Below are 25,050 nucleotides of genomic sequence, written 5' to 3' on the forward strand. Positions count from 1 at the left end.
TCTCAACAGGTGATCCAGGAAAAGAAAAAGAGAGAAAAAAAAGGACACAAAGACAAAGGTGATGAAGCAGATTTTCATTGTCTTTTCTTTCTATCTCTTTTCTCCTTTTTCCCCTCTCCTTCTGTTAACTTTCTTCTGAACTTTTCTTCTTGTTTTTCTTTCCCGTCCCCGAGACCAGTCTGGCCTGATTACAATAACTTAGAATAAAAATAACTAATAAAGATCAAATAAACTATGAAAAAATAAATATATATATACGACCTTGGGCAGTTGACAGGTAAGTGAAACCAGTCCATAAGATCTAATCCTGATGTGTCGCATTACATAATAGATCTGCCATTTGGGTATTTAGTCATGGACTACATTGGCTTGCGGTCTCCCTCAAAGTCTGGTAACTTGTGCCAGGCTATCACTGTCAAGCAACTTAATCTTTGCATTTCATTGCAACCAAATCAGTGGTAAAAACATTACCATCCACAAACCTAAGGTGCTCTAGAGCGCTTCCATCAAACAGTTGTTTCTTTGCCGCTCAGATGAGGGTAAGCGCCAACAACAGGTTTCATTGATCACAGTTTTTTTTCAAATACCTTATCACACCTCATTGAGCACTATATAGATGTTAGAGATGCTCAACACATCAAGCAACGCTTTTACTGTGTTTTCCCTGATAAGAGAGAACAGCTGGAGAAAGCGATACAACACATGCTAGATAACAGAACAGAAAACTCCAAATCCATCTGGATATCTCTCAGTTTACTAGTTTAAAAAAAAAAAATCCACATTTAGACAGATTTCAGAAAGCTAAACACTGTTACAAAAGCAGATGTGTTTCCGTTGCCATTCATGGACAATTGCATTGACCACGTTGGTTTAGCCAAATTTGTGAGTAAATTTAAGGATGCTGGCAGGTCCCTCTGTTTCCTAGAGCCGAGCCGCTCTAATAACATTAACCAGTCTCACTTCCTACAAGGTGATGCCTTTTGGTTTGCGCGTAATATCCCAGCAACATTCCAGTGGCTTATGAACCATGTGGTGACTATTCTCTCTGATTGTACTGCGTAACTTGATATGGTCATATGATTAACGGAAAAACATCTGCAGGCAGCACGTGTATTGACTGTGAATTTGGCCAAATGTGAGTTTTCTATTGCTACAGTTACCGGTCTGGGATAAGTTGTTTGTCTAGTGGTAGCAAACGTCCTCAAAGACAGAACTTAGCATGATGGGGTATTGCAGAAGCTTTTTAAAAGCTTCTCTGCAGCAGTTGCAAATCGCATTGACCCTCAATGACCTCTTGAGTTCAAAAGTTAAGGTTTTTGAAAATGTCAACGCTCTCTTGCATTCCTCACCTATATTGGCAGCTGATATGACATGTTTTTGATTTTTTTTTTCCTTTTCAGTGTGTTTCAGTTGAAATATTTGATTCTGAGATGTGTATCTTGGATCTGTCAGAGTGTATACTGACTGTAATCCCCTTACTTTTTGTGTTCCCTCCAGCCCTGCTGTACTTGTGATTCTGTGATTAATTTTCCCAAATTGATACACATGTCAAGGCCACATGTGAATTTTTAAAGGCTGGAACACAGAACTCCCAGCTGTGTAAGAAAGTGTTTCCAACATCTCTTATTTTCTTCTGCTTATGAAGTTTAAGGCAGCCCCTACAATCAAAATGTAAAACACCTGGATGATGTAGGAAACACAGTAAACAAACAAGCAAATATATAAATGAATGCTTTATTTACTGGATAAAAAGGTGGAGTTCTAGATTATCAAAAATACCTGAATTTCATTCATCACAGCTAAAGCATAAACTTCTTGGAGGTTGTGTTAGAACAGTTAACCACACAACCAGCCATATTGTGGCATGTTGGGAACAGTTTGTTGTAATCTCCTGCCTTGGAACACAGTTTGTTGTTGAGTTTAAGGGAATTGTGTTTACTGTGCCTGTTATAGTTATGCAGCTGTTATAGTTGTGTTACTGCCAACACTACAGTGCTCTTTTATGGTTTGCAAGTGTTGTTGAAAAGAGATGTTGCACCATCGGTGAAGCTTTTGCAGGGTTAATGACCACCTTGGAACTGCAGTGTTAAAGTGTACATGAAACACTTTATGTATTAAGGCTAATTTACAACACGGAGCAACTCTAAAAAGGAATGCAGCTTAAATCTAGCTTCAGTGTTAACTCTATGATGATTTTTTTAGAGTAGGGTTCTATGGTATAAATTAGCATTAACACATGAACTGCTTAATGCCACCTTAAATGCAGGGGTTATCGTGACACCTGAAGCTCGGGTGTTTCTGTGAGTTCTTACCTTAGTAACTCCTAACCTCACCACAATATTCTTAGTCTGAACATTCATGCCCCAAATGCTCCAGAGGACATGAAAACTACAAACATGGCAGAAAAGTCTAAATCTGTCACCCCAAATTGTAGCTGTGACACTTACTGCTGTGTCTAGACACCTGCCAATCAAAACAGCCATGTCCCTAACAATATCATCCATGTGGAGGGTTAGAAAAGCCAGCCAGCCTATGATGGGAGAAATTAGACCTAAACTGTTTTTATAGAAGTGTGTAAAATATGCCTTTTAAAGCTATAAATGTAGACATTTTAACATAGGAGTCTATAGGCACTGATTCGGTTTTGCTGTTAGCTTCAGGTGGTCTTTATAGGAATTACAGTTTTCTGGCATTTCCTCAATACCTTTATTTTTCAGCTGGTTTCGGAGGCTGTTGCTTAACTGGGAGGGTGTAGGGGGTTTGGTAATATTCAAAATATCAATTTCAAGCAATCAGAGTTTTATGAAAAACACTGAAAAATGTTCACAGGTCAAATTAGTTTACAACTGTGGACAGCAATGGACTTATTTTTCAATATGTGCGAGTCAACCTCGGTTAAACAAAATCTGCACAAACGGAAAGCGAGAAGGGGTTTGATGTATAAAAACAAAAGCTGGACAAAAGCTGGCAATTTTGAAAAAAAAAACCAACAAAAAAAAAAAACCCCAGAGTGTGTATTGCGCTAAAATGCATTCTGGAGAAAATAAATGATACATTGCCATGACTTAATAACTCTTCTCTGTGGAAATTCCAGAGAATTCTGAGAAGACTTGAAGGGGAAAAAATGAAAATTTGTCTCACCGTGCTGACTGACCTGCTGTTATGTATTTTTTTTCAACCTACAATCTTTGTTTAGATTGGCAAAGGTTATCTTCTGAGGAAATCTCACAAACATTATCAGATGATGACAACATATTTCCCCAAACGTTTTATCTGCTGGAACATGTTTTTCTCAGCCAATTGGCTTACAACCCTGTTTAAAAGATGATTAGATGAAGCTGCCATGGTCTCTGTTACCTGCTCAACTTCTTTGTTATATATATGCTGCCTGAAGCTGTATTAATTTTTCTCTCTTTTTTTAAATGTTTTTGAAACTTTTTAAATACGATAGCTCGTAGTGCACTCGGTAACCTGCTGTTGTTTTCCTATGCTATCATTGCAAAATCACTACAGCACTTTACTATTCATTCAGCCTACTTGACATAGGGTGTGTAATGAATCACTGAAGAAGTATAGTAGTTCTTCTGTTTGTGTGTATGTGTGTGCGTGCGCGTGTGTGTTTTTGTAGCAGGCACTCACTATTGGTCTTAGCTAAGCTCTCTCTCTCCCTCTCTCCCTCTCTCTCTCTCCCTCTCCAGGGGAGGGTCACGTCACACCCACTACCAGACTGTCAAACACAACGAGGACTACAAATAGGGCAGAGAGCAACAGAGAGACACATAAAATTCCTCTCTCAGCTGAAGACTGCCTGAATACACAGTTTGGTCAACAAGCACAGAAATAGTCATGGCTCAAGGTAAGTTGCCTCCTTACCAATTTTATGGTGATGTTATCTTTTGCACGAAGAGGTCTTTAATAAGTAGAATTTGTTAGAAATAGTTAAGACCTTACTCAGTATAAAAAAAAAAATCAATATTGTTACATGTGTTGTTTTGAGTCATTCATTCGGGTCAGCATGGCTGTTCATTATTATCCCACTATGTCTATGTTAATGTGACTGTGATGTTTAGTTACAGAGTTTTGTAGAGAAGTGCATGTTTAGGAGGTGAAACTTTCACTCTTAACCTGCAGGCACGGTGCCAAAGATTTCCACTGCTGTCTGAAGTCATCACTATTCACTTCAGCACCGTACTGCTGTATATAGTGATGTCACATTTTCATCAAGGATCTGAAGATCTAAAAAAATGTTTCACATTTATATTTGAGAAGATGATTGCCTTCCAAGGTCCCTAACACTTAATAATAGCAGCTGAGAGCAGCTGGTGCTTCCATTACTTAACCAGTGCTATCTTTATAGGCTCACAGAGGACCAAGAAAGATTTCGGATGGTGCTGCTAAGAAATTCATAACTCCACAAACAGCACGTCATTTCTGTTTAAAAGGAATCCCCAATAATTCAAAAACATAAAAAGTTGCCCACCTGTGTGTGAAGTCAAACACCGCAACATACCAAAAATATCTGTGGAGGGCAGCTGGACACTTTAATAGCAGCCTAACCGTCTGCCAGCGCACCTCCGAACAAATTGTAGTTGGTCATGCTTACACTTCAACTTCTTATAAATAAGCAACATTTGTTTTCCGTATGCTGAATGTGCACAGAGCATTTATTTAAATCTGAATGAACTTTTGAAGGAGAACCTCAGTCAACATGGGTGTCTCCTTGAAGACTGAAAAGTTCTTTAACTTCAGAGTGTTTTTCCCTGTTTATTTTTCCAGGATTTTAAACAGTGTCGACTGTACCAGCTCATGCACACTTGTCCCCAGCTAGATTTTGTGTAATTTTCCTTATGAGGCTCATAGTGGCCTCAGTGATGCTAACCATGATCCACACAGCACGACTGTGGCATGTGGCTCATGGTTGGTAGACTGGAAGTGGAGAGTGGGTGTGTTCAGTATGTAAACGTTAGAAAAGAAGGGAGGGTCGAAGCTTAGGAATTTTGGCCCATTCAGTTTAAAATGGAGTGCTGTCCTTATAATTTACGCAACCCTGCAGGATAAACTGCAACCCGGTGACATGCATTTAGTTTGTCTTCACACCACACATGCATACCATATGGCATACCAAAGCTGCTCCGCTTTAAATGAAACATTATGTTCAATTACGGGAGCAAATCAAAATACTTGCCTTTTGTACTATCAATGTAGCCACAACAAGCCTCCAGAGCCCTGCAGAGAAGATGATGTCAGTTCCCCACTGCACCATTAGCCTGTTGTCTCTAAGGGTTTAAGGTGACAGACATCCATGTGTTATTAATCTAAGTAATTGTTTTCACATTGTGTAAGCTGAGGGCATGTTTTATTGGACTTTCTTGTCTCCAGATGGCTCCTTTATAACTTGATATAATAATTGTGCTTCAGTGCAATGCTTACATTTAAAAAAAAAAAAATGTGTTGATTGGTTTGGGATCATGAACAGACTAAACAGAAAAGCCCTCATTATGCTCTGACTACACTCTCCAGCTGTGTCAGAATACACTGCACTAACGTGTCTTCAGTTAAGACCGGACTAAGTTCAAGATCAGTAAAACATCAGAGCCATGCCAAATACTGAGGAATGAGCTCCTATGGATTTCATGTAAAACCGCAGGAACTTTTTCTAGTCGAGCCTTTGTTTACTTAAGTCTCTCCTAGCCCTGTGACTACCACCTCATGTCTGTTTCAAGCATTAAGTTTGCAAGGAATAATACATAGGGAGAGGCTAACATGACATGTCACAGTGCAGATGACCAGTGGTTACACAGCAGCAAGAGAATCTCTGAGTCATCATATAGGTGGGCCTTTAATCAAAGGGTGGGATTCTTTAAGTTACAAAGGACACTGGAGCGTGAAGGGAGAGACTGTCTGGGTTTAGCTTCTGGTAAATTAATACAGGAAGATCTGTCAGATAATATCATCCTTGAATGTTGGAAAAGACAGAGCATCCTACAGTCTGCAGTTTAATTTCAAAGTGAAGTCATCACAAGCAGAAGGAACAAACAAAGCAGTTGTTTTATGTTTTTTAGATTATGTGCCACATCCACAGCTGCGACACAGGAAATCCAGACCTTGTTAACTGCACTTTTTCAGTTAACTGATCATTTTTTTAAAAGTATTTGTTGGACACTTTTGATTTTATTAGAGTTCCCGATGTCCTACACAGCAAATAGGTTTCATAAAGCTTCCACTTTTTTGCGACATTGCATCATGTGCTCCATATGCATAGAGGTATATTTTTTCCTATCATTATAAGAAACAAGGCCATGACTAATGAGCTTCACAAATCTAAATGATTATTCTGGACTAAAAATCCAACTTTTTAGGTCAGCATTGAGAGAAATTACTAGGTAAGAGATGTTTTTAGAAGTAAAAATTGTAATTATGGATATGTCAGTATTGTTTAATATAAATAGCATTTACACTGTATAATTTCTGTCAGTAGTTGTGTAGTAGCTGTGTGTGTACTCAGCTAAATGTGCTGCAGACAGTGTTTGATTATTGTAAATATATTATATGCAGATACTCTTTTACTCTTTGTGTTTTTTTTCTTGATCTGCATTTTTATAAAGAATAATAGAAACTCTCATTACCAAATGGTTCTTTATAGACTATACTGCATATTTTAAATACTACTTAAATACTTTCTTTTTTTATTCATGTTTTTTTTCCCTCCCTCTCTCCATTTTAGCTCTGGACATCGATCGCTGGAACTTGGAGTGCGAGTTCAACAACACTGACCATCGCACCGATCTCAATGGCATTGACCGTCTCATTGTGAGGAGAGGCCAGCCTTTCTCAATCAGCCTGTACCTTCGCTCTGGAAGCTACCAGCCAGGAGTCAACTCACTTGATTTTGTTGCAGAAACAGGTACTGCTCCTGATTCTTGTATTATAATATTTATATCATATACATGTGTTCTTTTATAAAGTTTATATGGTCTGTATCAAAACAATTGGAAAATTGAATGAATAAAACTTTCCCTACACAATAGGAATAGGAAAGGCATTGTGTCCTCTCATTCAGGAAGTTAGCAGCAACTTGAAACCATTTATTACCATGTGTTTATGCTGTCACTATTTTCATTGTTGCCTATTCAAGAATGAGAAGGGAAAGAAACAAAGTTTATGGAAAGGGAAGTCATGTTCCCGTCTTCAGCGATCAGCAATAGTGCAACACCCTTTTCACACTGGGCTCAGTTACAGTAGCTGAAAGATGTTTCCATTTCTATCCTCTATGACCTTAGTTGTTATTCTTTGCAGCCCTAGAAACTATATCTTAAATTTTTTGCAGTACAAACAGTGAAAGCTCTCTGTCTCTTGTCCTCTTCTAATATTTGGATAAGTCTCTTATGAAGAGCATGATAAGTCAACTTGTTGCAGACCATCGAATGAAACTCTTTAAACAGGAAATGTTGCTCGCCAAGAGGAAAGCGTGTGTATAATCACAGATAATGATATCAGCCTTTGAAAGTCGAATGTCTTTTAATGGATAAGAGCGGCACCGTTCACCCCCCTCCCCAGTGTGTGAGCCAAAAGCTTGCCCTTGCATTAGCTGGCTGAGTGGGAGATGTCAAAGAGTTGGCTCTGTGGATTAAAGTGAACACAAATGATTTTAAATTTGTTTAACACAGCAGAATTTAGGAATGAATTACTAATCTATTATGATATCCACAAATCAGAAGACATACTGTAAGTTTACATTCCCTAGCTACGACTGTTTCACTAGGATCTCTGCCTCTTCTTTCAGACTCAGACTTCTAACTATATTTGGGGTTTCATGCAGGTCCTCAACCCTCTGAACAGTATGGCACCAGGGCCTCTTTTGGTCTGTCTGCCAGCATTGACACTTCTTGCTGGAGTGCTGCTGTCACCAGTCCACCCGGAGACATGGTGGCCCTGTCGATCTGCTCTGCACCAGATGCGCCTATAGGCCGCTACACCCTGACCCTGGGGCACTCTGCGAGGATCGAGTTCATCCTGCTCTTTAATCCCTGGTGTCCAGGTGGGTAAACAGAAGCTGTCGCACAAGGGGCTCTTGTTAAGACTCACTTTGATGATCCTGTTTATTGCAGGAACTTTTCAGTTGCACGAGTGAAGAGACCATTTAAGGGAACGGTTGCATAGTCAAACAACTATGTTGTGATTTTTAAGCAATAGTTCAGCCTTGAGCTGAATATTCCTTTGTTGGAATAGTTTTGAAGCACTGGATTGAAAGTGAATGAAAGAGAAAGATTGAAAAAGAGGATTATAGACAGAAGACAGCTGTAACATGTCAGCTACTTCACTTGTGTTTACTTTTGAGCTGAGCTAGCACTAACCTTTCCAGCAGCAGCCTGTAGTCTTTCCTTTGGTACATAACAGTATTTTACACTCTTGTGTTTTCAATAGGCAGTTTCCAATAGTTAAAGACCAGCAGTACATCATTTACACCCTAGTTAGGACATGTATTAAGGCATGTATTAATGTTTGTAATGTCTCTTGGCAACAGGTGATGCAGTATACATGGACAACAAGGAGAATTTGGCAGAGTATGTCTTAGCTCAGGATGGGATCATCTTTCGAGGAGCCTACAAACATCCAATACCTACTCCCTGGAATTTTGGACAGGTGCCAGCAACAACACTGACACAATCAGCCTGCCTACATTATCCACATAATCAGTTATATAAGTTCACACAGTGCCAAAGCGGTGAGGGAGTGAACCGCACTCATTCTGATAACAGAAAAATACGTCTACTTGTGAAAGAATTAATGAAATGCTACATACCAAAAAAAACACAACTCTAAAAATTGGATGGTGGATACATAAAGAGGGTGGACGGCATGATAAAGTAGTATTTTCTTTAGTAGGATCCTGAGAGCCAGAAGATAATGTTTTCCTATTCTGATTTTTTAAGCACTCCCTTTCTACAATTCAGTTTCCAGAGGACAGTTTCCCTTCTTCCCTTATCAGAGAAATTAGGATCATTTGTTACTTTGATGAACTGTCTAATCTTAAAGAATCTCTCCTAACCTATTGAACTGGCTGTAACTGGGACCTGGTACATTCAGATGCTAGGGTATTCGGATCATGCCATGAACACAGATATTTCAGCCCAGTTTCAATAGAGTTGATTTCTAGTGAAAATACTCCTATTTCCCCGACTAGATATTGTAATGAGAGCACTAACTCAGCGGTCCCCAAGCTTTTTTGCGCCTTTGTGTCCGACAATATATATTGTTGTGTTACAACAAAATAAAACCAGTGGAGGTACCAAAAAGAAGAAGATTTATTCATAACACAGGGGAAAAGACCCAGGGAAACTGAGTTAACAATAAAACTGATAAAAAAAACCCCAATAAAAACCCTGAAAATCATGAATTTCACACCCAAGCCTCAACTCTTGCTGCCTGGTAATGAGTTTGTACTTGCTCGGCCAACTCCTTTGAGCTTTCACTTTACTGTTATAATATCAGCCTCTTTCACCTGGCAACTCATCCCCAGACAGCTATACGTCTGACTCCCCTTCTACAAATGAGAGCTGGAAGTCCTGCTGTCCACTACAAAGACACTGAATAAAAGTTTTGTTTTGAAAGTGCTAAAATTACTGTACATTTCTGAGCTCTTGGTAAAATAAAGACAAGAATGTAATAATGAAGAACAAATTTAAAAAAAAAAAGAATAATAATATCAGATCACTTAACCTCCCTTGTGGCAATAAAATGCAGCATCAATAGAAAGCCCAGGATGTCCTCTTTACACTGCAGTAGGCCTGAGATACAACACATATACTTTGGTTGATGTATAGGTCTCAAACTTGCATCCCTCACAGAGGGCAAGAATGAATTGTTGAGTGTTAGGAGGTTAATGGATGGTGCGTTCCATCAGTTTTTCCATGGCGTGACTCTTCAAAAGCTGGTATCTCTGCCTCTGAGTTTTTACCTTCCTGCTTTAATGCCTGAATATCCTCCACATCATGCCCTGCCAGAAATCAGTCCGTTTCCCCTTTAAAATTCTGAGTGAAGTCCCTTTAGTCCTCTGCTTCCTGAAGTATGGACATAGGTTGAATTTGAAGGCAGTAAGCCCTGCTGTCCACTACAAAGTATACTTTAAATCACTGTAAATGTGATTTTTAGCAGCAGAAGCACAATATCTGCAAAAATAAAGGATAACCCCCCTTGTTATAAAATGTGGAAGCCTTAATGCCCGTCATTCTGAATGAAAACAGTATTGTATATGAATGATTGGGTATGCTCAAAGTTTTGACTTGCATTGTATTTCAGATTTGTTGTATTTATTTATTTTTATAAAGCATGTGCCTGCCATGACATGGCTAGATTTGTTATTTTTCCACTCACACTTAATCTGCAGTTATGTGTCTTATGTTGCGGTACAGTTTGAAAGTGGAATCCTGGATGTCTGTCTGAGGATTCTCGATATGAATCCTAAATATCTGAAAAATCCTGGCAAGGACTGCTCAGGGAGAAGAAATCCCATTTACGTGTCCAGAGTGCTGAGTGCTATGGTTTGTCCTTTTGACTTCTCGATATTCTTTCATTTTGAGAGAGTATTGTTTCTCTTTGTTAATTTTCATAGACACGTTTCTTTTGCCTGGCAGGTGAATTGCAATGATGACAAAGGGGTGTTGCTGGGAAAATGGACAGGTGACTATGAAGGAGGCGTCAGCCCCATGTTATGGAGGGGAAGTGTGGAAATCCTGCGCAACTGGGACACACAAGCCTGTCAGCCTGTTCGCTATGGACAGTGCTGGGTGTTTGCTGCAGTGGCCTGCTCAGGTAAGATAGCACAGAGCCAGGCTTGGTAGCCTATCTCTAAAAACCGCTTGCTTAGACTCAAGCAGACAAAACATTATATCCTACATATAAGCACATATTTATGATATGCATTTTGTTCATCTTTTAAATATGATAATACTTAAGTTATTGTTAAACCTTGTCAGTTTCCAGGGCCCTGGGCATCCCCTGCCGACTTGTGACCAACTATCTGTCTGCACATGACACCAACAGCAACCTGGTGATTGAACGCTATGTCAATGAAAATGGAGAACTCATTCAATCCAAAGAAATGATCTGGTGAGAACTCTTTTAAGTTGACTCACAAATGGTGGGACAGCTCACAGATTCAATTTAAATCACTGACTATCTTGAAATGAGAGAATCCACAGGCTATACTCAGCGTGAATCTGTTGTGTCATGGGGCAAGTGTGAAGACCTGAGTTACTTTGGTTAGGGCAGCTGGGTCTGGAGTAATGAAGAGGTGTGGCAAGGGTGGCCATAATGTTTTTGCATGTGATGCATGGTTGTAATACATATAACCATGCAGTATGTTTCTATTATGCTATCCAGCTTATGGTATGCATTGTATCTACAGGAACTATCACTGCTGGGTAGAGAACTGGATGACTAGACCTGACCTTAAACCTGAATTTAATGGTTGGCAGGCCTATGACCCCACGCCTCAGGAGAAGAGTGAAGGTAAGAAAGACTGTCCATCAAAAGCATGTTGTTTTATCAAGTAACGTGCTCACCGTGTCTTCCCCCCCGTTTCCCTCAGGGGTGTACTGCTGTGGCCCCACCCCTGTCAGAGCCATTAAGGAAGGTGAGCTCACGTTCAAGTACGATGCCCCCTTTGTCTTTGCTGAAGTCAATGCTGATGTGATCACATTCATGAAGAAGAAGGATGGCAGCACATCGAAAGTTTCTTCCAATGCACTCGTTGGCCAAAAGATCAGCACCAAGAGTGTGGGCAGTGATGCCAGAGAGGACATCACTCATCTCTACAAATACCCTGAAGGTAGATCAAACTTTTAGCACTCCAGCTGAATCAAACAAGTTCTTTCTCTTTTGAAAAAAATAGATATTTACCCAAGATGTACTATTTAAACACTTGTTTGCAATGCAAAGAGGGATTTACCATGCACGCCTCATCCAACATGGTCTCACATGTTTGCATTCATTGCACTTTTGCCCAGTTTTTCACACACCGTAAGTGTGTGTGGAAATCATTCCCTCATACCTGTAGGTAAAACCAGGGTCACTTTCTAGCTACATTCCTGAATTGCTTATCAGTGTTTGCATTCCCCCTATTGTACATAAAGTCAACTCAGAAGAACACCCTTAGGCTCATTTACTCCTACACACACTTTATCACTTTGGTTCAAATATACTGTAGAAATTGATTATACAGCATGGCAAGGCATATGGGCCGAGGCTTCTGTTATTTAAGCCATGATGTCGCTTCAATACTCACAGGATCTGCTGAAGAGCGGGAGGCTTTTAAGAAAGCTGACCATCAAAACAAGCTGCTCCAGCAGCAACAGAATCAAGGCCTGCACCTCAATATCAAGGTGACATCAGATATGAGGAAGGGCTGTGACTTTGATGTGTTTGCTGTGGTTACTAACAACACACAAAGTGAGAAGAAGTGCCGCCTGTTGTTTGGATCCTGCGCGCTGTCCTATAATGGGTTTATGGGAGGGAACTGCGGCTTCAAAGATCTACTCAATGTTGAGCTTTCCCCTGGAGGAGGTAAGTAAGCTCACCGCTGATAGAGAAGGTTAGTACAGACTTTTCTTTTCACTGTAAGTTTAAAATATAATGTCTACGTCCTTCCAGAGAGGAAAGTTCCACTAAGGCTGAACTACTCCAAATACGGTGGTCAGATCACTGAGGACAACCTAATCCGTCTGGCAGCTCTGCTGCTGGACTATACCACTGGAGATACAACACTGGCAGTGAGAAATGTTGTACTGGACAACCCTGAAATCAAAGTCAGGGTGAGTAGCAAGATATGTGACAAAATACAAACTTTTGGGGTCTTTAAAACCCAGAAGTGACCTGAACAAATATAACCAATGTCATGCATGACTGTTATGAGATAAGCAGCATTATGAGCTTCATCTGAGAGTGATCATTAATTTTGGGTTGTTTCTGAACAGATCCTGGGAGAACCAAAGGAGAATCGGAAGCTGGCTGCAGAGATCACCCTTCAAAACCCTCTGCCAGAAAGACTGGAGAACTGCTGCTTCAGCATCGAAGGGGCCAACCTGACAGGGGGAGGCATCATTACTGAGAGGTCATTAAGCCATTAAGATATATATCTTTTTTCAAGACAACCTTTTAAAAGTTATTACTGTCCGTAATGGAAATGTTACTTCCCAATTTGAATTATGAGATTTGTGTCATATTGTTTCACGTTTTGCTGCCAAGTCTCAGCACCCGAATGTCTGGCTGAATGTGCTGCTGTTTAGTCAGGACAGGAGGTCACTGGAGCAGGCAGGAGAGAAAATAAATTACCAAATGGATTCCTTATGATTGCTCAACAGAAGAAGATAGGAGGAGTATCTCCTCATTGAGTGTTTGAACAGTGTCCAATAATTTACTTTACATAAATCCAGCTTTGTGTTTCTGACTCCATGACTGATGAGCAATGTGCCTGCTATTTTTTTTTTTTTACCACGACTATGTTTAGCCAAACTCTTCAGAGCAATTCAAACACTTCAACTCCAACTGCACCATTGCCATAAATAGTCACAAGTCTCATGGTTTGTTTGACAGCAGGAATTATTGAAATGTCTATGCAATCACAGGACTGTGATATAAACCTTCTGGTGTTGCCTCAAAAGTAATATTTAAACTTTTTTCCTGCAGGCTGGGACCAGTGGGACCTGGTGAAGATGCCAAGGTGAAAATCTACTTCACACCCACCCATTCTGGACTGAGAAAGCTGGTGGTTGACTTCGACAGTAACAAGCTGTGTCATGTCAAGGGCTACAGAAACGTGATTATTGGAAAATAAAGCCTTTCAATGTCCGTAATCCATTAAATGGAATTATTCTTACTCTTTTTTTTCGGACCAGGCATTTAGAGATTAAACAATGAATCGAGTTTAGTGCCTTTCTGCTCCAGTGCTTTCTTACTGTCTCCTCTCTTGTTTATTAGGGATTACTATGTGGATATATACTTTAGTCTGAGCCCAATTTTTTTTTTACTGTGATTTATGAATGCTTTGTACTCACCGATGCCAGCCACAGTCTGATGATTTTAGGTATTATGTGTTATTTGACAAAATTAAAAATCTTGTTTGCCAGTCAGTAACAGCCTTTGTTTCCACGTGACTGAGAATGCAATGTGTAGGTTTTTGTTTGCGTATTATATGACAGTCAACACATTTGGACTAACTACAGCAAAGGCAATATGGAGGAGCTGTGTTTATGATGCTTTTTCTCTTGTTGTTTATATACAGTAAATATTTCCCTGGCTAATCACAGCCAATCCTGAATATTTTATTTTACTCATGGGATCCATTTCCACATGCACACTGTGACTCTGCAAATATTCCTTTTATGGTAGCATCTCTGTCCCCAGTAAACATGCTGGCATTAGTTCCCCGTATGTACGGAGATTACAAATGAATACTTCAAACACACTTTGGAAGCGAATCTTTTGTCTCCTAACACATTACATCATTTAATGACCCTGTGTTATTACTGCAATGAAAGCTTTACTTAAAACAAGGATCATCATAATCTCCTCTCACTTATAAATCCTTCATCACTGATTATACTCACTGAGCTGTGGAATATTCTGCAAGTTACTACATGCCAGTTTCCTTTATATTCTTTTCTCAATTCCTCTGTAGTGAGAGAGACAAAAAAAGACAGTTGATTAACTTAAAAAAAATGCATATCTGCTTTTTCAGCCCCATTTCTCATGCACCTCTTTTTCCATGTCTACTTAGGCTCCTGTAGCTGAGCTCTCTGGCACCTGTTCCCTTTCATCTGCCTCTCACGGCTCCAGTGTTTGTCCTCCAAATACTTCTAAATGAGCAGAGAGGGCTCTAGCTTTATGACACAATTATCAATTATCATTGTATTAGACAGCTGCAGATCACAGTGCTGAACTGGAACACAGCCACAGACCTGTAAAGCTTATTCACCATTTAACAGTGCAAGATACCACAGATATATCTCAAATATGCTACAAGCTCATATCACGAGCAGGCTGAACTCTTTAATTTGTGCCGTGCATTTAAAGAAAGCATCAGTATTCCTGTTTTTTCCTCCCTCTAAAGGCAGGAGTGCATGGAAGTGTCTCTGCATGTTTGTGACTTACTGCATTTCAAAGCTTGGAGGAAGCAGTGCTCTCTGCTGGTCAGGGAGATAAACTGTTAAGAAAAAGAAAGCCTGCAAAGCTTTTGAAGAATGCACTGTTTGTGTTGCACAGTAGCTGGCAGCACAACACAATCTGTCAGCCGTTTGTGGCAGCTCGGAATATAATACAATGCACGGGGAAAATCCTTTGTTTATCCCGTCTACAAATGTGTCAGCTTACACACCGTAAAACGTGACTGTATGCTCCAAAAGCACATAACACAATTCACCACTCAAGAACACGACTTACCTATAATCTTGCAAACATGCAGAGTGATTAGTGTGCAGTAAACATACCATATAACTGATATAAAGAATTTAAAGCATCACTGGATCTCACGAGTAGTCAGTCTGCCACACCTTGAAATGTATTTAAATTACCGTAAAACTTTATTTGATCAAACACAAGACGGAAGACCAGAATCACAGAATCAAATTTATAATTTAAAATGAAAGCATTTAACACAACAGTAGCAACGGGGCAAACACAGTCGAGGAGTGATTTGGGGAAAAAAACAAAACAAAGGGTATCTTTGTTCAGAAAACTAGGACAAAATTTTAGTGTGATTTACGTACTAGCTGAGGTTGTAATATTGGTTTGATTGGCACTAAGTAACTTTGTGAAACAATAAAAGTATACAGTGCAAATAAGTGAATACACAAGAACAGATATCTCATTTCGATGTGACGAGGGCGTACACTTGCATTGTTACAGACATACTAGTTATGGGTTAGAAAGCTAAATATACACTTTGCCCTTAAGGCGCCAAAAAACAAGGACTACACGATTTAAAACCAATGCACAGAAAAGTTTTCAGATAATGAAAAAAGTGTAAAATTATTCAGTTTTCTCGTACTGAAATACTGCAGCTTTCAGCACACGTTTTGGTAAAAGACAATAGAAGTGGCACACTGCATCGTCTGTCTGTATCTTGGGCCTACAATAATAACATAAAACTTTGTCATTACAGCCTTACTGTCACATTATGGTAAACTTAATGCACAGAGATGAAGTCAATCAGATGTACTGTCAGTAAAACCATGAACAATCAAACCATGAAACACAAAGGGTCTCAGCCGTGTGATAAATTAAGTGTGCTGATGAGTGTCCCTCTTTACAGAGTGAAGTCATGCAAAGTGCCGGGCACATGGCTCGTTTTAAAGCACACAGGTCTCGTCACAGTCAGATTGATGGGGCAAGTGTGGGTGACTGCCCTGCGACTTATACTGGACACCCTCTGATCCCTGACTTCTCTCGGGCTTCACCTGGAGGTAGGCCCGGACGCGGTGGTGCTGCGCCACAGCACCGCTGTAGTCGATCACGCGGCACTCGTACGTGCCCTCGTCTGTTGGTTTGACGCTGGAGAGACGGAGTTTGTGGGAGATGTTACTACCGGCCACTTTCACCACCTAATGAGCAGAAAAGATCAAGTTTTCTTGTTTATGTTTAGTTTGGTGAAATGTCAAAAGAGCATCTATCAAGAAATGGAAATGAGTGTTACAAGAGTGTGATTTCTTACATGTCCATAATCGTGATTGATAATGCCTTTAATCAAACATGACTTTTCTAGGTGACAGCTGATTGATACCACATCAAACTTACACTAATTTTAGTGGCACCTCTGACAGTCTCCTCCAAAGGTACGACCTGCACGGAAATACGGATGAAAAGTTAACAGCAGAAAGCGACTGAGGCAGGTTTTTCAAAAAAAATTAATAGATCTCATTCTTAGCAGCATCTCACTGGAAGAACAGGAACAAACACGACTGATGTATCAGTATTTTATTCTTTTAAAGCAAAGGATTACTTGTTTGGATTGCTTTTCTGATGTGTTTACCTTGTTCTCCTTGTTCTCGTCTAGCTGAGGTTTATACGTGTGTGTGTGTTCAAATGTGCATGCACAAGAACACACTCCACAGTGCCAAGCATGTAAGCCTGTGAGCAGGAGAGTTTGCGTGATTGGGTATGCAGAGGCACAGAGGTATTCTTTTGGGCATAGGTATGAATTATGCATGGAGCAGAAAGAGATTTTGAAAATCTATTTCTTTCTCAGCACCAATTATAGTGTCTAGAGGCACAACAGGGGAGCTCGAGTCCCCCCATGATGGGAGAGAGTCAACCTGTTCCCCCAGTGCTGGCAAATGCTAATCAGCAATTATACCTTGGTTTCCATGCAAGAGGGTTTGTGCCACTGCATTTCCCTTTGACTGATATTCAGTAAGCTTTGGGTTTAGTCCAAGTGGACGTGCCATAAGAAACTGTGTAAAATCTGAAAAAGTGAATGTTAAAATTGATGTTCAGCAATAAAAAAAAGTGTACAGTGATTAAGGTTGCAAGAAATGATTCATATAATCTTTGCTTTGTTCTGGATGTGTTGCAATATCAGTTATATATGTACTATTTTGATCCATCTAGTATTTTTTGGAGCCATGAAATAATTTCTAGCTATTTCAGCTGTTAATTCACTACTTTTAATCTAAAGCAGCCCTGTTTCATCTGTAATTGGAATTAAGATATATATTTTTAACAAATATTTTCTTGTTTAAAGTTAAATATAGGATGGTTGACGGAGTTAAGTTTAAGTTTGCTGAGGTATTACAGGAGTTTTTCACCTTCACTGGGCTACAGGTGACTCCATCAAGAAATCACTGTACATATACAATAAAGGAACTTCCATTACAGCTGCTTACATTATTAGTGATATAGGGAGGCTTCTCTTGCCACTCTCTATAGTCCTTGATATACCACCACTGGATCTCCAGGGAGTAGGACGGAGAGCCCGCCCCACGGAAGGAACAGGCCATCTCTACATCCTCACCACTGTGTGTCGTGATGTCGTGTGGGACCTCTGTAAACAGTGCTGCAACAGAGAGACAGAGACAGAGAGAGATGGGCTTAAAAGGACAGAAACATTATTTGTCAAAGAGCCTTGTGACAATGTGGCATTACTGCATCACACTCATACATGAGAAAAACTGTAAGCCAAGGACACGAACTTAAATAAAAATAAGGATTCAGGAAAGAGTGGTGTATTCAACCAACCAAGCAATGATTTTATACCATAGGTCTGTTTGCACTGCAGGATGATAACAGTCATGATCAGGTTGGTGGTAATCAATCAGTTCCTGAATTTGTCTCAGTTTGCTTGGGATGCTCATAGAAACAAACGTGAGGCACAAATAGAAATCTAAAAATGAAACAAAATAAAACACATACACAGCAAAAAATTGAATACCAAATAAATTAAACCAGTTAGTTAACCAAGGAATACTAAAAAAAAAAGAGTGTAGAAGTGAAATATTTTCAGCTGGTTATAGCTGCTCTAAACTGACAAGGAAAAAATACAGAAGAGGGATCATGCTCTCTTATGTTTGGGCTAAAGTAAAAGCAATCAATGCAGCAAACTGACAATTCAATTAGCTTTTCTTTAGATATCAGTGTGCTTTTCAGTTGTTTTGAGTGCATTAATAAAACTGATTATATTATAGGTAAAGCTGACCTACCTAAAGGCTGTGGAGACAATAATTAGGGAATACCTTTTGCATCACAAGCCCACACACGTCTGAGATGTGACAAATGAAGCCCGACTGCAGCAGTGATGGATTTTCAGAACTCGGATGTCATTGTCAATGACTGATAATTTCAATTAAATAAAATTCATTAAATTTGAAAACTTCGACTTATTAGAAGTTACTACATTACTCAGACCTTATACACAGTAATGTGTATAAGGTCTGAGCAGACAAAAACATACTGAACCCAGTCAGTGTAACACAAAATTAGATTTATGCAGCTTTAGAAATTAAATCAATACCAATGCAATTTTGAGGTTACAACCATGAAATGTAATCTAATTTCAGTCAGCTCAATGTTGTGCTGGCAGTGCATTGGCCATTAAAATTAGAATATAATTAATATGCTCCAGAGTAAAAGTATAATGCACATAAAGCATCACAGGTGATGTGTATTGATCAAATGTAAATGTACAGTTCAACATTCACTCTTCCTGTAGCTCTGTTTTGGTTTCTGCCATCACCTGGCAAAACTGTAAAACAAAAGGAAAGGTACTGAAAAACCCATCGCTCTTTGAAGAGCGATAAGGACAAAAGCCATATAGACTATCAGGTAATATTTTAAGTCTTATCGAGAAAATAACAATCTTTCAGAAAAGTGAGTAAGAGAGGAGTTTTTATTATTTGAAACTGATATTCACTCTGCTTTCTGCAAAGATGAAAAGTAGGCTTGATGGGGGGAAAAAGCTGAGAATAGGCGAGCAGAGAGAGGCTTTAGTGCCACTGGACAGACTCCTAAAGCCTCTGTGCCCTTGCACTGCTGCGGTGCAGCCAGGCAGTGGCCTCATTTGTCAGGAGGAGACCTGCTGTAGTTTTGAGACTCTCCGGGACCAAAAGAGAAAAAGGCAGAAAAGTAGGATAGACACCGGACACTTTGTGACTAAGTTATCTGGTCTGCATGCAAATGTGCAACAGTGTAATCTTGTTTGAACACTTTTTTTATCCATTTTCCCCAACTATGCATTCAATTTACATACAATTGTAACATTTTTTCATAGGGACACAATATCTCGATATCTGATACACTTTAAAAACACTCTAGAAAAATAGCTACATAAATAACAAATAAATGAAAAGCATGTGTTCAGCCAGTAATGATGCTATGAGTAAGTAGAAACCTGAGGTTTAAATGGTCACTTAAAGAGGAAAGAGCTCACTGCAGAGAGAAGCAAGAAAAGCAAAGACTTACAGTGCACACGTGAGAAACGGAGAATTTTCATTAATGCTCATTTTACTACAAAAAAAGCTCTTTATGTGTTAGGAGTTCTGTCTTCTCTGCAACAGGGGCGAAGCTAAAGGACCAGCACAAACACAAACAAGAGCCACAAACATTACTAGTTTTTCCAAATATTTTAACACTGCCCCCTGGTGACAATCCGCAGCGGCAACTTGCAGACAACAGCCAGCAGAGCCCTGTGTAGCAACAACGCACAACAGTTTTGGTCACCTAAGGGAGTTGTGTCGAGAGGCTGTTCTTTGGCACAGAGCAGTTCTGACTTCAACGCTCATATTCAAAAATGACAATCGAACAAATTACAATAACAGAGACTTTATGCTAATGTTCAACAGTTTTACTGGCATTCAGCACCTCACTTTTGCTTTACCAGAATTAATACTTTAAATGCCATAGCAATTCAATAGTTTTGGAGACTTTTCAGTTTGATTTAAAGAAGTCTGGACTGAAAAAAATGCATTGCAATCCTTACAAAGACTGGTTTCTTGCAGGACTAATGTATTAGTGTATGGGTAGCTTCGTAGCCTTGGATGTCTTATCTCAACACCAAACATATTGGTAAAATAGCTTGTATTGTGTCTCACACAGCCACAGATAATATTGTGTTGCATGGCCCCAAGTGATTTTCTCTATACTGCCCTGCCCTTCAACCACTGCCGTGAATGCAACACATTCAATAGAGACGTTTCCAAAAGGTCCTAACATCCTGCTGTCAGTATTTGCTCAGATAAAAACTGCTTTTACATTGGCAGACCAAAATCATACATATAGACACATTTCCTTTAAGCTTTTGAGAGATCTCCTGAAAGAAATCACTTTAACATTAAAGTACTTAATAAGTTACACTACAATACACTTTATTTATGCTAAAAAAAATAACACTTCAGTCACCAAACAACCAAATATTTCTCTACTGTCTACGTTTCATCACAGCTTAACAATCTAACAGTTAAGATGCCGGCAGATAAAAGGGCAGAAACCGCACTTTCTAATGTATGTGTTGGGCAATATTTCGTGTTAAAACAGAGAACATGCAAAAGGTTCAAGGTTTAAAAATACAAACAGTACAACAATACAAAACATGATGACATGATGAAAGAGAAACTATGAATAAACCATAAGTTCCTAGCTCAGGTTGAAATGTCACTGTGGATTGCAGAAATAACAGTCTTAACAAAAGATTCACTAGACAACAGCAAATTCTATCTCCTGACATTTTCAATCAGACACTTTCATTGTAATGCAAAAGTAAAATGTCCCCATAAGAAAAGAAACATTTTACAGACATGAGTGTCTTTTATTTTAAACTGCCAGACTTTATAGAACGTTTCGGGGCAGATCAGATGTGCACAGACAGCTAAACAGAAAAACAATAGGAAGTGCAGATCTATGATAAGCAAAAGGAAACAAAAACTGTAAATGTGCACATTTTCTTCAGATTTTTCTGCACAGTAAGCTGCATCTGCTGAGACAATTTCCCGTTGCGCTAACTACCCCTACACTGCCAGTGCAGACTGTAATCACAGCAGGTACAAAGATTAACTGTAATCTGATGGTGCGTGGCTTTCTTGCTAGGAAACCACAATAATTGGTCATGTTGAACAGATCAAGACATTCAGAAATAGCACCTGGGAGAACTTGTGACGACTGTTATAATTGTAACATGACAAGGCCAATAACGTCTGGCAAAATAAATAAATAAATATTACAGCCAAGGCATGAAGTTAGAGTAGTTACAGCAATTAGAGACATCTACATCTACATATTCGATTCATTCAGCTTTAATAAGACTAAACAAATAATAAGAGAAAAGGAGCAGCTAACCTATTTACTGTCACTCTAGAAGGTGGTGCAAAGATTGACATTTCTGAGAAAAGACATTTTTTTTATGGTTTTATGCCAACGCAGCTACTTTTCATAATAGTACAATATGATGCTCTGCAATGAAAAGCACTCTGTAAGAGTATACGTCTCATTATTCAGCAGTGGCAATCTTGCCTCTCAGATCTCTGACGAAGAGCACAGATGTCAGGCAAAACTAATAACAATGTCTTGTTATATTGCGCTTTCAACATATGGTGCTACAACTGAAGCCGGGGAAGGCAGAGAAGTACGTCACGCACAAAATATAAGAGCAAAACAACCAAGGGTGGCATTTCAATCATCTGGGTTTTCTTACTCAATGCAGGTTCTCACACTTTTCTGTCCTCCAGACACAGTATCAACAGCCAGCGGCACAGCACTGCAGCATCTGTCACTTGGAACAGACTGCACTACTGCGGGAAAAAAAAAAAGGCTGTTTGTGTGCGACATACTGTAGAAAGTAAGAAACACAAACAAGTAAGCACAAAAAGGAAGGTATGAAATATCTCTAAAAAATAAAATGTTTCAACATAATAAATTATTAATTGACCAATACAGGAGTATCAAAACCCTTCTGTTAAAAGCACTTGGGGAGATGATCCAACAGAGAACACTGCAAAGGCCAATGGAACCAAAATGTAATAAAAAGGTAAGTGTCCCAAGTAATTAATAATAACAGTTTACAGTTCCACTATTCATTCACTCTCTGGTGGAGGCAAGCTACAGTTGTAGCCACAGCTGCCCTGGGGCAGACTGACAGAAGCGAGGCTGCCATATTGCACCATCTGGCCAACACCAGTAGTAGGCTGTAGGTGAACTGTCTTGCCCAAGGACACAACGACCAAGAAAGACAGAGCTGGGGATCGAACCAGCAACCTTCCGGTTACAAGACGAGCTTCCCAACCCCCTGAACCACGGTCGCCCGTGTTTATGTCTAATTAACACGTAAACACTTTTACATCTTCAAGATTTTAAGTCTTTGCTGAAGAGCATAAGCTGTGAAATTTGGAACGCTTCTATTACATGACAAGGCATGATAACATTACTGAATGAGCATGAGTAACATATTAGCTGAAGTAAACAACTTTGTAACATCCTAGATACAACATTGTATTTTGTGTATTTTGTGGTGTGTAGTCTGTTTTAATTGAACTCTGGTTAGTTTTCCCCTTTGGTGTGGACACACAACCACAACACAACACTCGCAGGTCATTTACAGAGTGAACATGATTCAACCACAATCTGACCCAACTACCAGGGAAGTTTGCCCGAAACACCTTCCTGTAGCCATGTATGCTTAGCATTCTGGGATACAGCAGGGCCCCACAGACAGTGTTGGGAAGGTTACTTTTAAAATGTATTCCACTACAGATTACAGATTACATGCCCCAAAATGTATTTTGTAACGTATTCCAATACGTTACTCAGTGAGAGTAACGTATCCTGAATACTTTGGATTACTTGACATTAGGTAAGGCTGCACTTTTTGCAGCGATCTCGTATAGAAAGCTATTCCGTGTGTATATAAAACAGGTCCGCGGCTCCAAGCCGTAGTAAAGGGACCTCTTGCTAATACGTCAGGTTCCGTGTCAACACTCTGTCTTCATATTAAATCATTTTTTGAACAGTAATTTTTAAAAATATTTCCTCACGTCATTATGAGACGCGAGATTGAGACACAGGCATTTGAGCCTCTTAATGCGTGTTTTGTTTGGGCTTCCACCGGCGTTGAATTACCAAAAATAGAGAGAGCATAACCTAAGATATGAAACAGGAAAAGACCGCCATGTAATCCATTTATTTCAACAAAGTAACTGTTTTCTGAATACCACCTTTTTAAACGGTAACTGTAACAGAGTACAGTTACTCATATTTTGTAATTTAAATACGAAACAGCGGGACATGTATTCAGTTACTCCCCAACACTGACCATAGATGTCCAAAGGTCGGTACAGGCTAGCAATTAGCTATGAAATGGACATGGATTCTCCATGGTGTCCAGAGGTCTGTAACACGTCACCTTCTTCCTGAATTTTCCTTTGTTGCTCGTGCTTCAGCCACATGTGGCCAACAAGTGGACTGGAAATTCTCACGTGGTTTTTAATGATGTATCTTGGTTTGCTCATCTACTGGTTGTGAAAGGATTACATAAAAATGCTAAAAATAATACTTTTTTTCTTTTTATCTAAATAATAGTTAATGATTAGCCAGTCAGAGTATCAAAACAGTAGCACACATATTTAGGTCAGCTTTCAATCAGACTCATGCTGAACTGGTGTTGGCTTTAACAGTCTAACTGGTTACATTGGAAAAAACCTTTTATTGAAACAGTTCTTTAAAATTAAAATCAAAATAGAGAATAAAGGAGAACTCTTGAAAAATGACCAGTTCTGAGTGTCCACAGCCATTTGAAGCCACAGCATCCGATGTCAAAGTCAAGTCAAGGAGAAAGCTGCATGGGTAGTCCTCACGTCCAGAGCTACAGTACCAGCACAGGCTTGTACCTGCAAGCTAATTCCTGCACTTTTCCACTTCCCCTGCCAGCCAATAAGACCCTGAATCTGTAAAGGTAAGATTTTTTCCTTCAATTTTTAACCTCTTTCTTTTCTTTTAAATCCTTTGCCTTCTCTCTGCTTTTCTCTCTCACTAGCCCACCGACATCTTTCTTAAAAGTCTACCCCCAATTGTTGAAAACAATAGCATCTTTACTCTCCTATCTCCCTGTTCCTATAACCCTTTCATTTTTACTTTCTACCTATTAAGTATCCTTTCTCACTTTCATTCCTCCTTTTATTCGGTTCCCCTTTGCACTTTCCGCTCGCTGAGTGGGCAATATGTGTCTGCTGGCGTTCTGGTGTCTGGCATAAAGAGATTCTTCCAACAGTCTCAAGAGTAGCTCACTACATCTCCTGGAGCCTTGCCCACTGGCTTTGGCAGGTGTTCAGCATCCTGGGAGAATTACCCTGTGTGTAACTCGCTGTGTGGCTTCAATTCAGCATACTGTGTGTGTGTGTCTCTGTCTGAATGTAGCTATGTAGAATTGAAACACATGTTAAAAAGGTGCAACGCATTATTTCTTTGCCACAAGCTGACCACGTTCAGCTACGTGTTTCTGCTGCATGTTTTAATGCACACGTGTTCCCAATACAACAAAATCCCAGCTGAGGTAAAGGCAGAGAATAACAAGCAGAG

General features: G+C 39.6%; 2 protein-coding genes across 2 annotated transcripts in view; one reads left to right on the forward strand and one right to left on the reverse strand.

Annotated features, from left to right (window-relative positions):
* The first annotated feature begins 3,728 nt into the window (after positions 1-3,728).
* Positions 3,729-14,461, forward strand: tgm2b (transglutaminase 2b). Its single transcript, XM_005731334.1, has 13 exons — positions 3,729-3,856; positions 6,725-6,904; positions 7,820-8,038; positions 8,525-8,643; positions 10,413-10,541; positions 10,635-10,812; positions 10,977-11,109; positions 11,408-11,511; positions 11,591-11,830; positions 12,289-12,564; positions 12,652-12,812; positions 12,975-13,111; positions 13,687-14,461. Exons 1-13 carry the CDS (start codon positions 3,847-3,849, stop codon positions 13,832-13,834), a joined length of 2,034 nt encoding a protein of 677 aa, XP_005731391.1. The 5' UTR covers positions 3,729-3,846; the 3' UTR covers positions 13,835-14,461.
* Positions 14,462-15,574: 1,113 nt separating this feature from the next.
* Positions 15,575-25,050, reverse strand: part of vstm2lb (V-set and transmembrane domain containing 2 like b) — a 20,548-nt gene continuing 11,072 nt past the window's right edge. The window contains exons 2-4 of the mRNA XM_005731335.1: positions 17,880-18,049; positions 16,792-16,836; positions 15,575-16,598 (exon numbers count right to left, since the gene is read on the reverse strand). Coding sequence (XP_005731392.1) covers positions 16,347-16,598; positions 16,792-16,836; positions 17,880-18,049 — 467 coding nt within the window. The 3' untranslated portion in view covers positions 15,575-16,346. The remainder of the gene's footprint in view (positions 16,599-16,791; positions 16,837-17,879; positions 18,050-25,050) is intronic.

This window comes from Pundamilia nyererei, unplaced genomic scaffold (assembly GCF_000239375.1).
Source record: "Pundamilia nyererei isolate P.nyererei 1_Seehausen unplaced genomic scaffold, PunNye1.0 scaffold00042, whole genome shotgun sequence".
NCBI lineage: Eukaryota > Metazoa > Chordata > Actinopteri > Cichliformes > Cichlidae > Pundamilia > Pundamilia nyererei.